Source organism: Metopolophium dirhodum, chromosome 7 (genome assembly GCF_019925205.1).
Source record: "Metopolophium dirhodum isolate CAU chromosome 7, ASM1992520v1, whole genome shotgun sequence".
Lineage (NCBI taxonomy): Eukaryota > Metazoa > Arthropoda > Insecta > Hemiptera > Aphididae > Metopolophium > Metopolophium dirhodum.
The window spans coordinates 16,575,434-16,590,108 of NC_083566.1; the positions used below are offsets into that span (position 1 = coordinate 16,575,434).

The 14,675-nt window shown below is 30.1% G+C and overlaps 1 protein-coding gene across 1 annotated transcript in view; it reads left to right on the plus strand.

The window, feature by feature from the left end:
- LOC132949704 (neuroligin-4, X-linked-like) overlaps positions 1-14,675 on the plus strand; it is a 339,951-nt gene that overhangs the window by 311,820 nt on the left and 13,456 nt on the right. Inside the window, exons 8-10 of the mRNA XM_061020715.1 lie at positions 11,327-11,478; positions 13,104-13,216; positions 13,415-13,563. Of these exons, the coding sequence (XP_060876698.1) occupies positions 11,327-11,478; positions 13,104-13,216; positions 13,415-13,563 (414 nt within the window). The remainder of the gene's footprint in view (positions 1-11,326; positions 11,479-13,103; positions 13,217-13,414; positions 13,564-14,675) is intronic.

Genomic DNA, 14,675 nt, shown 5'->3' on the forward strand with positions numbered 1-14,675 from the left:
TCCGCCCGAAATACCCGGAAACACGGTGTATACGAACGCCGTCGCACTATTATCCGAGCCGGTCGTTTCCAGTCCGGCGCGCGGACGCGGACTGTTCGGTGGTGTGTTTGTATAGAGACGTTTACTTCCGTGCAGGTCGAGGACGGTTGCCAAAAAGAGTGGGTGCAGACTTCACTGCAGCGCCGTGTAGAGCGTTTCGCTCGAGTACGCTTGCTGCAGAGTTACGCACTCCGGTCTCGTAATGAAACCCGGGAGAAACGTTTAAATGACATAACAAATTTCGTTTCGACAAAAGAATAGAAATTACGCTGGACACGTAATGGCGTACGAGAGTCGCTGCCGTTCCTTTCTTCTTTTTTTTAAAAAAAGCCGCGTCGCAAACAATACGTACGAAAAAAAAAAACGACCTTCGAGGAGAATTTAAATTTCAAAACGCATATTATACAATACGTCATGTACTCAGACGAAAAGTGTCTAGTTTAATTTTCTTTTTTTCCCTCAGAAAAAATAAAATAAAATTAAAGAGTTCTTCACCACCAACAACCCCTCTCCGCCTCTCCACATCCCCCCCCCCCCGGTCGCCAACGCTTTGGACCACACGACCCCGACTCGCCTTACGGCCCGGATAATAATAATTAACGCGTATACACCGCTCTCGTGCACGCCCACCACCCGTAAGTAGTCGCGGTGTTATCTGGCCCGCGGCAACTTCCACTCGCTTACCATACCATCGGCCACGCCACCACGGCCAACCCCCGTCGCCGCAACCCTCCCCTGACCCAGCTCCTGTGTCATCCCCTCCCAAAACGTTCCATTCCGCCGCCGAACTGCGCGCGCTCTGTACGCCACCGTCTCATGCGCTCGCCCATAATTCGCACGTATCCGTGTCCCATCGATTCCGTTTGTGGAAACATTCCAAGAACCGTGAAGTGGATTCGAAGCCAAATAACCGATACATGATTTATTTCTGGATTCCGAAAGAGATAAAAAAAAAAAAAAAATAGAAAAATGAAATATATTTTATATTTATTTCGATCATCTTGTGTGGTCGGTATACCACCTACTAAATAACGAAAAATTTAAAATATAATTTAACAACATCAAACAACATGATTTTCGTTTAACAAATGAAGATGTATCGTACGGTGAAAATTCTACCCTGAACAAACAATAATTTATAGTTCTAAGATGATAATTTAGAGTTCCGTTAAAAACACGATAATTATTATGATTTATGACTTACCTATAATAGGTCGTTACTCGTTAGTACTTATGGCATTATCGATTAAGCATTTATCAAGAGCCGAGGTAACTCTATAATATACTAAAGTGATAAATTCACTAGATTTAAACATATTATAATATATAAATAATTAACAGCAACATAAATTTTCCATGAGTTGAAACAAAATCACTCTTACGCCGAGTTGACTATGTTTTAAGCCACAACGTTTCTCTTTGTTTAAAATATACTTTAGCGTATTAAATAATATATTCAATTTTTATCAGACGCTTTTAAGAATCTGTAGTTGTATGAATTTTTTTTAAAAAAAAACGATATCTCAAAGATAACAATTGGAAACATAATTACTAGTTTTTGTTGTACAATTCACTTGGAGTAAAATTCAATAAATAAAAAATAAAAAAATCGTTTGCTCTTGAATAAATGGGCCCTAAATAGTAAATTGTTAGTCCTTAATAATATTAAAACTGACCTGACCCAACTAATAGTCATTACGTCGTAAATACAATAAAAGAAAACTAGTTTCGTTTAGATTTTATCTAGATCTAATATATTATATTTCACTGTAGTGTTTAAAACTATTTTCGAGATGTAAAATATACATACATAATATATATATAATTACTTTTAAATTAAATTTGAACGTATCGGTGTATGTACGCCAAATCTCATGTGAACTCTTTATTATTAAACGAAACGTGAAATTATTTGAACTACCTACATTGTAACGTTGAATTTAATTGTATGCTTAAAATGTTGTAAAAAACTACTCAAAAAAATATTTTCTATTTTTGGAAAACATTAAAAAAATGTTTGATGAATGTTTCACATATATTATAATACCACATTATATGAATGTTGTATATTTATGATGTATATATGTATGTGTGTTCTTGCGAGCATATAATAATTTGTTTTTATTATGATGATGTATATATCACAAGAGTATAGTAATGCATACACGATAAGATTATATAGCCTCAGGGTTTCTATTTTTGCGTTTCCATAATATATTTTGCCAGCCTTTTGGTACCGAAAACTTTTCTCACATTATACATATCGTGCTCTTATTCATTGTACGCGATATTTTACTTTTGTTTTCCATACACTGTTTAAAAACGTTGTTTTATATGTTATTATAATATTATATAGATAGATGCTTTGCTCTCTTTATTTTAATAATATGAAATATTTAGAAGCTGTCGTTTTCGTACGCTCTCGCAAAGAGTAAGTTAGAAATTATACGAAACGTTTACCGCAACACACTTCTTTCAACCAGGTTAGCTCGAAACTTATAGCGTTGAAATTCGATTACTGTTTTTGTACTAAAATGTACACGAGCCAACTCTTGTAAGAAACGAAATCCGCACAATTATAAGTATGTCAAGTATGTCTATAATGCGTCTTGTGATTAGTGAGTACATTTACTAATGGAGATTAAATGTTTGGGTAAATGTTGATGGTTCACGGATAAATGAAATTGTGTGGTAATTACGTAAATTTAGAATTCACGTTTTGATTTACTGTTATAGAATACACCAACGTCTCATGTTCTAAGTTTATTTTGAATGTACTTAAATTACGTGGAAAATAATGATTTGTACTACAATATTATGATTTAAATATTTATATTAAATTAGAGAAATATCTAAATAAAATCAAATTATAAATATAAAATCAGACATTCAATTATTGAACAGATAAGTATTAGGTTCGATCGTACCAACAAAAGTATCAACTATACTATAATAGGTATCATTAAATCTAAACATTGTCGAAGTCCATAATAAATACCATAACCACAAAAAAGCAATTATAACTTTTAAAAACAAAGTTTTTACTTTCGTTAAAATCAATTTTATTACTTTTCAATTCCATACACATAATTATTAAATTCACTCAAACTACATTTATTTTATTAAACTTTTAAGGTTAGTAACTTGATATCAATTCCTGTTAAAATACCTTCGATGTAATAATAAATTATTATATGGTAAAATTGTTGCTGCATGCTTTTATAACCGTAGGTATATAAAACACTTCCAAATAATTGTCATGAAAATCAATTTTATCACAAAGGCACTGAAAAACTTCGAATGAGTACCTATACTCGTCAAATAACACAGTGAAATTCCAGTAAAAAGGTAATCAATAGTTCAGTCGGACTTTATATTATATTATACTCGTGCTCATTTCAGTTTTATTTTTATTCCATTAATTCAAACTCTTGAAATTCAAACAAATGTTATGAAAACACAGCGATCGTATATCATACAGCGCAATACCACATAAACAGGCGTGCATTCATTCCCGTTAAATATCGATATCACTCAATAATTAAGTAATACATTATCTCTAGAGTGTATATTTTTTCTCAAATATTGTTCTGCTTTCAATTGGTTCATTGTCAGTCGTTATTTATTCATTCGCCATTATGCGGTTATTATAGCAAATCCTTTAAAACTAATTTTACATGTAGGTACCTACATAATATAATTTTTATTTAAAAATCATATCATGTAAAATCATTGTATAAAAACTAATATTATTCCAATTAGTCGTATACAAAATATAATATTCTTTATGAAAATAATATTGAATCTACTGCTCGTGTGGGTTTTCATGAAAAATATTAAATCCATTGAATTATGATATAATAGGTACTACGAGCAATGATAAAATATAATATAGTCCTCTTATTATGAATGTTTAAATAAAACAGTGAAAAAATAAACTCTTCTATGCTTGAATGAAGTAAGAGTATAAATTTTGAATCCCTGTTATGCATTTTAATGATGTAATATTTAATTTAATAATTATTATTTTTATTGAATTACTAAAATATTCACTAACTATAATAGGTACCTAAAGTCTATATTTAACTTGCAGTTATTACATTTATAATTGCAATAACTTAATATTTGTTATACATTAAAATGTATCATATGTATCATATTAATATTATAATGTTTCTAACACGGTAATTATTAACTGGTTTTATTGTAAAAGACAAACTTCCTAACCATCGAAACAACGCGTTGACTGTTTATATTGAGTTATTATTTAGTATTATATTTACAGTTCCATGTAATTTATATTATGTTAAAATTTCAAACAGTGTTTTTGACATAATTATTAGGTACACATTCATTGGATTAAAAATGTTGGTTAAATAAAATTACGGTGAAATTATATTTTAAACACACTCCTTATCCTTTGTCTCGTAAACTTAACGTTAAGTTGATATTGTTGTGACAATAAATATTGAACAATGAGTAAATAAGCACTCATTTTTATCAGCTACTTATAAAAGTTATATTTGTGTTTTAAATAATATATTTTAAAATAATCTACAGGTAAAAGTACCGAACAATTTTGACTTTTAAATATTTGTGAGACATCCATTAAACTATATAAATCAATTTGTTTTATATTTTTCGATCATAATATATTTATGAAATTCAAAATATATTTATGTGGCCTAATTGTGCATTATATTGTTTTTCAATAGACATTAGGCGTAATGAAAGTTGAAAAAATATATATATATTATTACTTATACATCAAAATATGGTTTCTTAACAAATTGAAATGTATTGCTCCAAGAAATTCCTGAAAATCAATGATAATTATCAAACTGAAACTTTCAAACTAAATCATTGATTTGAAAAGAAAAAAATTATCGTTGAAACTTCTGTTAGTATTATTGTTAAGAAACTAAAAGCCGATATCTGATAAATAATAAATGCAAAAATATAATTGGAACCTCATAATCTGATTACCGTGTGTTCTGAACTCAATAAGAAAAAAAATCAAAAAATTGAAACTATAAAATTTATAATAAAAAGCTGATTGAAATACGAGAAACTGATAAAAGAATGAGGAACTTTCGGTATGGTGAGATAAACATCGTTCAGTTTATAAAGTTTTTCGGAAATAAAATATAAAACATATACCTAATGCGAGCGGTACGGTGTAATTAACCATTTTTTTTTTACCACATTAATCTGAAAACAAACAAATTGCATTATGTGCAAAGCATTAGACGTGTGTTATGATAACCTTAGTGCGTTCCTATAGTATATGTTTGACGTGTAAAAGTAGCCAGCTACGGTTTCAATTAGAAACTCCCGAAACGTTGTATTTGTATTATTAGTATTATTATTATAAATTAATATATTATTATCATTACAATGTGTTCAAAATATTATAAAATTTTTAAACCAACCAATGTAGAGCGTGGGTATAAATATTGAATATTCAACAGAACGGGAGTCTTTTGAATTATTAAAAACACCAAAAACTGCAACGTGGTAAAAACGTCGTGTAAAGTCTGCTTGTTCTATTATAATTTATTTATAAAATGTGTGCGACACTTTTGGAGTAGTTTCGTGATCGTAACGTGCACATAAGGGTATTAAATGTATATACATAAAATGATGTTTGTTGGCCATCGTCAAGTCCATTTGCCGTTCGTTAGCATAAATACAAATAATTCCGTAATATTATGAAAGACGGCCGAATAAAATCGCAGTGTCCACGATGATCCCCCTCCGACCTTATGAATAATACAGTTTCTTCTGATGAAGGTGTGTTATTCTCGGTGGTGACATGCGCGCGTATAAGTAGCTGGCGAACTCTCGTACCGAAATTTTCATTTTGAAAAGTGAAAAACTAGTTTCGCGGGTACGTACGTCTCCAGGGACAATTATATCCCTACTCAGCTCAAATAAATCAATGCATATTTGAAGAGATGTAACCTTACATAACCGTATATTTTATTGACTTTTGTATAGCGGGTAGGAAAAAAACCGTATGCAAAGTTAAAATTAAGGCTGGACCGACGGACCAACTCATTCGACTGATAAACATTACGATAATGCTATAAAGGTAAAAAAAAATAATAATAATAATTTGAACACATTTCGTACAACGTATATTTAGGTAGGGGAAAATAATATAAGTAAAGCAAACAATAATATGTGGTTGAAACATTCATTGAAAAGCTAATAACAACAAGATAAATAAAGTGATAATATTTTGCGTGTAGCATGGATGGTAAATATTTCCGAACAGCTTTTAAACATTATTTTTTTCATATAACTTCTATAATCTACAACAGTAAAATAATATCATGTCCACCATCATTAGTTTATCAATTTTAAGTAAGAACGGTTAAAAAAAGCCATTTTTATGTTTTATCAGAAATACCTATTATACATGTGTGTTGAGTAATATTTCTCTAAAGTAGATCCTAATAGCAAACCATGGACGTTATTTAACTTTTAAATTGGTATACACTCTAACGGGGTTTAAAACTCATAGTATGTAACTATTAAAGAGAAAATAAATATTTAATCAATCACGATTATTTGAGAAACGGTCGGGATCACGAACCCCACGAGAGGCTTTTATAATTTTAATCAATAGTAATTATTATGGCTAGGGTCTTATTGTAAATAAAAATGTTTAATTGAATAAGATGGATAAAATCTGATTAGTCATGAATAATTACTTTCAAGAAATTCTGATTAAATTATACTAGTCTGTATAATTTTGCAATAAAGACACACACAGGTTTGTTACATACCTACCTAATTCTTAAGAGTTAAAACTAATTACATTTTTTCATTTTTTTCATTTAATAAAAATATACTAAAAAAAAAAAACCGGGTAAGTGGATGTCGCTCTGCTGTACAGTAGGTTACAAGTGTGTCAATGTATAATGGATTGTATTAAACTTGAATTCAATGATATAATACCATTGCATCAGAAAAACGATTCTGAGTGGAAACGGTTTATCAGTCTGTATTTTTATATTTTTATTATTTATTATAGCCTTTAAGTTGAATTAATATTATTATTTTTTATTCGTTGCTACGGTAATATACAAAGCGTTAGAAATTAAAAACTCATTTTAAGCGATTTTTCGTAATTTGTCGGTAGTTTTTCTCGTGGCATTAAATAACTATATGTTAATATCGAAACACTCTTTTTAGTAAAAATTTTGTATACAGGATAAAAAAAAATAAATAAATAAACACCATTGTAAAACCACTAGCTATCTCACTCCGCTCAGAATCTAATATGAAGCCTGTAAATTGATATTGTTATAAATTTCGAGTTGATCATAAATAATTTTTTTTATTTTGATCATTTAACATATATTTTACGACTTTTAATGCTTATTTAATTGATTTTAATTGGATTATCGACGTTTACTATAGTATTATAATCGTTAGTTGTTGTTTATCCGAGTATTGTCGTTATTTTCGTATATTATTATTTATTACTATTATTATTTTCTTAATTTCTTTAAACATTTTTTCCAAACCTATATTATTATTTCAATCACAAAAAAAAAAAAAGTTAACACAATTTTATATAGTACAGAAATAACGGGTCACTTCATATCTAGATTCCCATCTTTAACGAATGGGAAGAAAAGTTACTCAAAAAGTCAACTTCGCTCTCCCACAACCAACGTTTACACTTCTAAATGGGGCATATGGCTCTGAGCTGGGAAAATTATCGGAATTCATCTTTCTATTTATGCATATTATTTTGAGTGTCAATTAGAAAATGTAAAACTTTATCTTTTAGTTTGGTTAAGTGAATTTTTTAACCTAACGAAATTAAAATATATATTTTAAGTAACTTTTAACTTCAAGTTTTTTCTATAATACAAACTTTAAAAAAAAATCGTTAACTTGCACAGGCCAGCCTCGCTCAAATAAGCCAGGACCAAATAACTATTGGTATATTATACCTCCCTAATAATAATATAATTTTGTTTTTTTCAACCAGAAGACGTCCGCATTGTAGTGAAAACGTTAGAAACGCTGTAAAATACCCGATAATACATGAATATACTGAGAAAATTCAAAACATACATCTTAGTCATGATATCACAATAATTGTGTTACCCGGATAAAACAGCAAGTCTCAAAGCAAATAAAACATAATAATAAAGACGTAGAGCTGATCAATCACTGAAGAAAGAAGTATTGATTTAACGTGCAGGAATCAAAAGAGTTTGTATGGAAGACCCATTATAGGTAACAATGGATCGCTACTGATATGAAGAAAAAAAAATACAAAAATTGAAAGAGCTGATTTTATTAAATGATATACGCTTGACTAGAAAAATTCAAGAGATCCAATTTCAGTCGAAATTACTATAGTAACGGGCAACGGGCTTCCTTGGCTGGAAACGATAACGTCTATGTTTGACAATTGGTTTTGTGCTCTATTAATTTACATAGCTTTAGGTTATAAAATGAAAATTAATTTTAACCACCCAATGATGAGTACCTTATTGATAAATAATTTACATTATTCGATTGAATGTTTATATTATTATAACAGTATTTTTTTTATTATTATTATTATTTATAAAGAATGTGAAATTCTGTTAATTAAAACAATAGGTCAATTTGGTACATGGTAAATAATAAAAGTTGCACATGATTAATTTGTGAAGGAAGCTGTTCAATATAATAGCACCTCAGAATTCAATTTTTTTTTGTTTGATACTCATTTTTAATTAAAATTCAGAGTGAATCTATGGACCAGTTGCGTTTGAGACGACATTGAATATTTCCGGAAATGGTCGACATGTTTTTGATGAGGGGGTTTGGGTGGTTTGACAGTATAACATGGAATATTTTGTAGTGAGTCTTGGCGAGTTCTGACTTCGGAGACTGTGGGGGGTTGGAGGTAGTTGGAGGTGATTCGTTTGAAATAAGCCCGGAAGCTCCTGTTATTAACCTAAGGCTAATGGACTGAAAGGCAACTGTAACTTACGAACAATTTTAGTTTTCAGTGAAATAATAATAGTGTCGTGAACATGAAATTTTAAATTGTTTTTAGTAGAATTTCTTGTTTTAGTGCCTAAATTATTATTATAATGTCATACTATCACAAATTGCACAAAAAAACTTTTGATGTGAATGCTGAATACTGATATAATTATAATATTATAGTTTATATATTGAAAGTGTTCCGCAAAGGTTTGCTCGCTTGCGATTGGGCAGGACAATATGTAATTATTCACATTCCTTTACAATTTAAACTAGTTAACCCACATCAGACGAGCAGTACATTGTACATAGTAAAATAATAATATTATATTCCAGAATTATTATTATTGTTTACGTCGCACAATACTCAGATAACCACTTTAACTGCATTTACGTATATTGTGAAACGTAATAGTTTTCGATCTGTTAAAACTTAAAACACCCTATTTAATTGGATTTATACGGATGGTGTTCATTTTTTGTGCAAACAAATTCCTGCAATGTCTTGGTAGAGGTGTCGCTTTACTGGACCGCGAAATCACTGCATATGGGTACCTTTGGAATGGCTATTTTTTTTATTAAGCCACAAAATAAATAAATTATAAAAAATACACAACGCATTTCTACATTGCGGAATAGCATGGTATGCAAAACACAGAATGAAAGAAAATTAATTCCCAAGAGAGGATAAAATAATACGATATTATTCGTACATAATAATATATCATATTATTATTGTAAAAGTATATTATTTGGTGGATGAATTAATAATACGCTGTGTTACACGCCATGGAATGCTGGAACAAATAAATATTACTTTTATATTTACTGGTTGTTTTTACAGTAATATTATGATGCCATTTATAGACTAAGTAAAAAATTTTAATTCTCAAAAACGTTATTCGTGCTCGCAAGAACAAAAACAGTAAAACAAAAAAAAAATGTAATTAAAACGAAAACAATAAACAATGCACGACGTTAGGCATAATATATATAATGCATGAGTCGTGTGTGTCTAAAAAATTATTTAGTTGAGATAGTAAAAAAATAACCATGTACCTATTATTGTAGACATTTTTAATCCAGCTATATTAAATAGTACTTTTTGACATTATTTATGTGTCAACCACCGGAAGTTCGTCCTGATAGATAGTTTTAATTATACAATATTACAATACACTGTTTAAATCTGAATTTGATTTCAATTTATTTCGAAACAGTCGACCACGTTTGTATTTATTGATATTTTACTATAGTTTTAAATTTGAGATAACCAATATTGTTGAAATGTGTAATATAATATCTCCTATGAACGTTCCTATTATTATAACTATATTATTTAGATCTGAATTTTCATATTTTAATTAAAATTATGTGAAAGTGCTTTATTCAGCACAATATCACTACTAAATGACTTATCAGCGTAAATATTTCATCTGAATAATAGAAAATCCTCGAAAAATTTATCGGATTGGAATAAAATATTACGTGAGGTCATAATATTATTATAATAATAATTTATCTCAAACTTTTAAAACCCTCTGCTGTTCCATTGTTAGGCCTATATAAGGATATGGATCTGTACTTTGGGACCCGTATTCTTATTCTTACCGTCTTATGATTGACAGGTTCAAGATAATGTTTTTTCCTAATGCTTCCTTTATTCTTAATATCCCACACCCTCCCCGAGACTATGTTCCAATCAATCAGAAGCTTGGTTTATCAACTATCACAGCCAATTGTGAATTTCTGCCAAACTCCTTTCTGATTATATTTTGATTTCCCATCTTTATTAGCCGAAGTTAGCTTCGGAATTCCTACACGCTAAACCAAAAACACAGCTTCTTTTCATATCCACCTTCAGTTTACATTCCTCTGACTATCTGCCCGATTCTCAATTTACCCGTCCATTATTGGGCCTTGCTGAAAACATCGCACTTTTATTTGTCCATTGTTTATATGCTTTTTTATTTATAATATTTTAAATCATGAAACCATGTTATTATTGAATATTTAAATTATCATAAATATATATATATAAAAATACTTATTATAGCTGGGCAGTTGCCTGTAACATTATCAAGTAAATAAGACGTATACCAGGATCAAAATATTATTATATTTTAATGGAGTATTCGATATCCGAGTGGTTAAATTCTTCGTTTTGCTAGCCAATGTATAGTAATGAAATAAAAAATAAGTACTCCACAATAGCCAAGTGTGAAGTCACTACTGTAATCGAAGCCAACAAACGATGGTAATTTATCTGGTTTTGTTTCAGAGACAAGGATGTATCCACGGTGAAGAACTGCCGTACATATTCGGCGCCCCACTAGTAGGGGGATTGATGCATTTTCCGAGGAATTACACCAAGTCAGAAGTCCTGCTTTCCGAGGCTGCGGTTATTTACTGGAGCAATTTTGCACGGACGGGGTAATATATATTTTATTAGCATAAAATAAGAATAAGAGGGGTGGATAAAAAAAAATCCTAGTTCCCGTAAACAGTGTTTCCAACACTTTTTTTTTATTTTTATTATTATTTTATCCAATCTCCGCTCCGATAAGTAGGTCATATTATATACTGTACGCGTTGATCTGCCCGCAGACAGTTTAATATTATTATTTACCAGCCGCCAGTCCGATGGTTTATAGGTATTTTTCATTTATTCGCCGCTCTTTTTTATTGCCATCGGAACGTGCTCTATGCACCATGGCGCCTCAACACTACCGGCATAAACACGATCCAATGACTATATCAGACGATTCGAATAGAATGCGTATTAAGACTAATTCCTTTTCTTTCTATTTTCATTTCGTTTTTTTACGACTTTTATATTATACGATAATAATTATTATTACATCTGGGTTTTTATTTTAAGTATTACCACAATTGAAATCACGAGTTATACGACTGTCAGAAAAAAAAGTGAATTAAAAAAAAAAAAAAATCAAACCTAATATGCTTACAATTAACTAATGTTAAGATTTTGATACTATTGACGAAAAATTAAACCAATAGTAATAGCCAGTCAGTGGTGTATCTGAAGTTCAATCAAGGAGGGGGGATTAAAAATGTTATTCGCCTCAAAATATCACAAGGGGCTCTCCTCATACACAAAATGTTCATTTTGTTCGTGGCAGATTTATCTTTTCTTAATTTTATCTTACGATTTTTATAAAAATAAAAATTTAAAAACTACGCTCAAAACCTAAAAATAAGTTGGCAACCGCTCTGCTGTACATTTGTAGGTGTCACAAGTATACCTCGTTATTGAGTAAGTCACTTTAATGTATTATATCTTAAATTTGAATTCATCACAAATTATTGCATACGAAAAACGATTCTGAACGAAAAGGGGTCTGTCAGCCTATATTATTAGGTATATTTCAATATATATATTTTGTTATAAAGCAATTTAATAAATGTTCCATTAATATAACAGTAGGCAGTTTCATTTAATTGTTCTTATTATTTTGTATAAAATATAAAATAATTATTGAATTACTGAAAAACTTTTTTTATTTACTTCATCTAATAAATTATATAAAATATTTAAGCATTATCACCGACTGAATTTTTTTTATCGACATAATTTATAAGACAGTCTGCGTAAAGATAACCTTTGTTGACGAATAATTATATTAAAATTTTAACAAATTTTCGATTTTTTTCCAGATTATTTTAAAAAGTACTTAGAATTTTCTCATGCCAATAAGTAACGCAAAAAGAGTCAAAGAATTTTTTAAATTATACCATGTACATAAAATTATAATGCAAGCATTTGGTGAAAATATCAAGTATTATTTGGTTATTCGTTTATGAAGTACAACAAACTAAGAAAATCGATTTTGTCGAAAACTGGTTTTGTGTAAAAATTCCCATTTTCCCTTTTTTTTTTATATACAAATAATTTTGTGGTATTTTAGTATTAACTGTGAGCAATAAATATTTATGTTTTAAGCGATTATAATGTACGGATTATGTATTTGGTAGGCCGGTGAATATACCACAATAACAAAAAACCCTTTATGCTAATGTTTTTACGTAATTTCCAGTAATCCAAATGAGCCGCAGGACCAGGACATGTTGCACAAACAAGAACACGGTCGGTTTAAGAATATCGAATGGACTGCATACGAGACCGTACACAAAAAATATTTGAGTTTAGGTACAGTACAATATTATAATATATTATTATTATTATTGTTACATCGTCGGTTGACAATTTTATACACGATCGTTATTAAAATATATTATACGATATATAGTAATGTATTCTTACTTCATATATATATTATTATAGAGTGCGATACGGGTAGTGTAAATCGCATTACGGTTAATGTACAATAATTGAATATATTTTCAGATACAAAGCCCAAATTGAAAAGCCATTACCGAGCCCATAGACTGTCGTTTTGGTTAAATTTAGTTCCCGAGCTGCACAAGCCCGGCGACGACGTACCTTATTATCATCACATGTTCCAATCCGATCTACGCGGAATGACGTTTAAACCAGTAAGTGCCCTGCCACTATCATTTTAAAAATACCATTGAAATAAATACACGCGTAATGTATGTAGGTCTTCTATTCCATAGGAACGATAACAACTATTTATTGTTCAACGCGTAACTGATGTCAAAAAACCAAACAATCTTTTGACGTACCCTGCACACTCGAGCGATACTCTGTACACATCACATATTACCTTCGTGTTTTGTTCATTTTCCGAGTGAATGAAAAATAAGATCGATTTTCTTATATTCTCCAATCTTCTTCTTCTTGTTCTTATTCTCTTTAAAAACAAAAAACTTATTGTTTGTATATCAGATGTACATAGAGATCCATTAAAGTGTATACGCTCATTATTTCGATAATGTACATTTTTGGAAAATATATTTTTTACTTAATTCCTTGCCCTGGATAATTTAAAAAAAAGTGTATAGTTATAATTGTTTAAGTTGTTGCAAAATGTTGATCATCTAAACTTTAAATACCTACCCAGTTCTAACTATAACTATAACTACTCATTTGCAATTCTATATTTTATACATTGAAGTACCAACTCCGAAAAATGTTCCGCTTTGGAATAGGAAATTTAAAATCTATATGCTGCCATTCAAAAAAGTAAAAACTTATGACGATAAACAATTATTGTAAAAAACATATTTATTTTTTTCAAAAATATTGTTTTGCCGTGACACCAACAAATGTTAAATGAAATCAATATTTTCAAACTTCTTGAAAACTTTTTGAATCAATGATTGTATTGGAACGCTTAAATGGATCACCTTGTAGATGTTCTCCGGCCAACAGCGCCGCCGTGATTGTCGTAAGAAAACAATCTTGTAGTGAGTGTCATCTCTTCTGATGGCAAATGTAGCGATGGTCGAGTACGGGACGAGTGTAATGCGTGTGACAAAAACTTCAGACGATTATGTGCCGATAAACTTTAATTTTTTTTTTTTTTGGCGAGTTTGCGAGTTCGGCACTTATTTCTTTCGGTCCGCGTGAAACGGTGTATTGATTAATCTGCCAGGCGGCGGGTAATAGCTCGACTCCTCCAACGGACGATTCCATATCGAGCATTAGGAAATGCATTACTTTTGGCGTTTCGGTACACCTGGTA